The sequence below is a fragment of the Chamaea fasciata genome, unplaced genomic scaffold (genome assembly GCF_029207755.1).
Source record: "Chamaea fasciata isolate MVZ Bird 193981 ecotype frontalis unplaced genomic scaffold, bChaFas1.0.hap1 SCAF_5, whole genome shotgun sequence".
Lineage (NCBI taxonomy): Eukaryota > Metazoa > Chordata > Aves > Passeriformes > Sylviidae > Chamaea > Chamaea fasciata.
This window is the reverse complement of record NW_027094090.1, coordinates 54,099,508-54,100,397: the sequence shown is the minus strand read 5'-3', so window position 1 is coordinate 54,100,397 and position 890 is coordinate 54,099,508. Positions and strand designations below refer to the sequence as shown.

At 46.5% G+C, this 890-nt stretch overlaps 1 protein-coding gene across 7 annotated transcripts in view; it reads right to left on the bottom strand.

Moving 5' to 3' along the window:
* Positions 1-14: 14 nt before the first annotated feature.
* IRAG2 (inositol 1,4,5-triphosphate receptor associated 2) overlaps positions 15-890 on the bottom strand; it is a 36,649-nt gene continuing 35,773 nt past the window's right edge. For all 7 annotated transcript variants that reach the window (XM_066183711.1, XM_066183709.1, XM_066183715.1 and 4 more), the window contains one exon: positions 15-664. In XM_066183711.1, coding sequence (XP_066039808.1) covers positions 421-664 — 244 coding nt within the window. In that variant the 3' untranslated portion in view covers positions 15-420. The remainder of the gene's footprint in view (positions 665-890) is intronic.

Here is an 890-nt window from a genome sequence, read left to right as displayed (position 1 = left end):
ATACTACTGCGTGCTTTCCTTTAAAACTTTATTATCAAAAGCTTTCAATATAGTTACATTTCAAGTCTTAAATCCTTTTATATTCAAATCATTGAAACAGGTTCTAAAATTCAAACATTTTCTTTGTTCAAGCAAAATAAATTCTTTATTCTCCTGTGGCTAGACCACCTAGACATGTTTATTGTTAGCTAACATTCAAAGTCACTATTCTGTTGTAAACCTCAACAGAACTGAGACCCTTTTAGCTACTTTTAAAGATGACTTTTGTCAGAATGGGAAAAAGGTACCTTTTTTCATTTCAAGTCATGCTTTAAAGAAAAAAAGTTCATCTCTCCCCCAAAAAATACCCACAACCCAACAAAACAGTTCCAGACATGTAACCTTAAATAAGTCCCGGGCTCCCGTCCTGTCCCGCAGGGGCTATACCGGGGGAGGGCCGTGGTGTTGCAGTCCTGTGTAGGGCCACAGCAGCTGCTGCACCGACGTCCAGGAGTCCCCCGTGCCCACGGGGGCAGCATCTGCTGGCCTCTGCAGGGACAGCCCCGTCAGGAAGCTCGTGAGAGCAGCCAGCAGCACCAGGATGGACACGGACACCCAGAGGGTTTTGTTGGCGTTGCAGAAGGAAGCCTTCAAGTGGGATGCCCACGCTGACATCAAACCGTACCTGGGCAGGGCAGGAACGAACAGAGCCCTTCAGTGGTTCTTCAAAACGTGCAACTCTTCCCACCCCACCCCAAAAAGCCTTAAAGCAAACTAGATCCCACAAACATCAGAAATGACAGGTTGTTAGTGAGCTGTGCAGGGGGAGCTTTGGTTCTGGGTATAAAACACTTCCAAGGAAGCAAATTCTGGATAAGCTGACCCAGCCCACCAGTCCACCCATTCTTCCT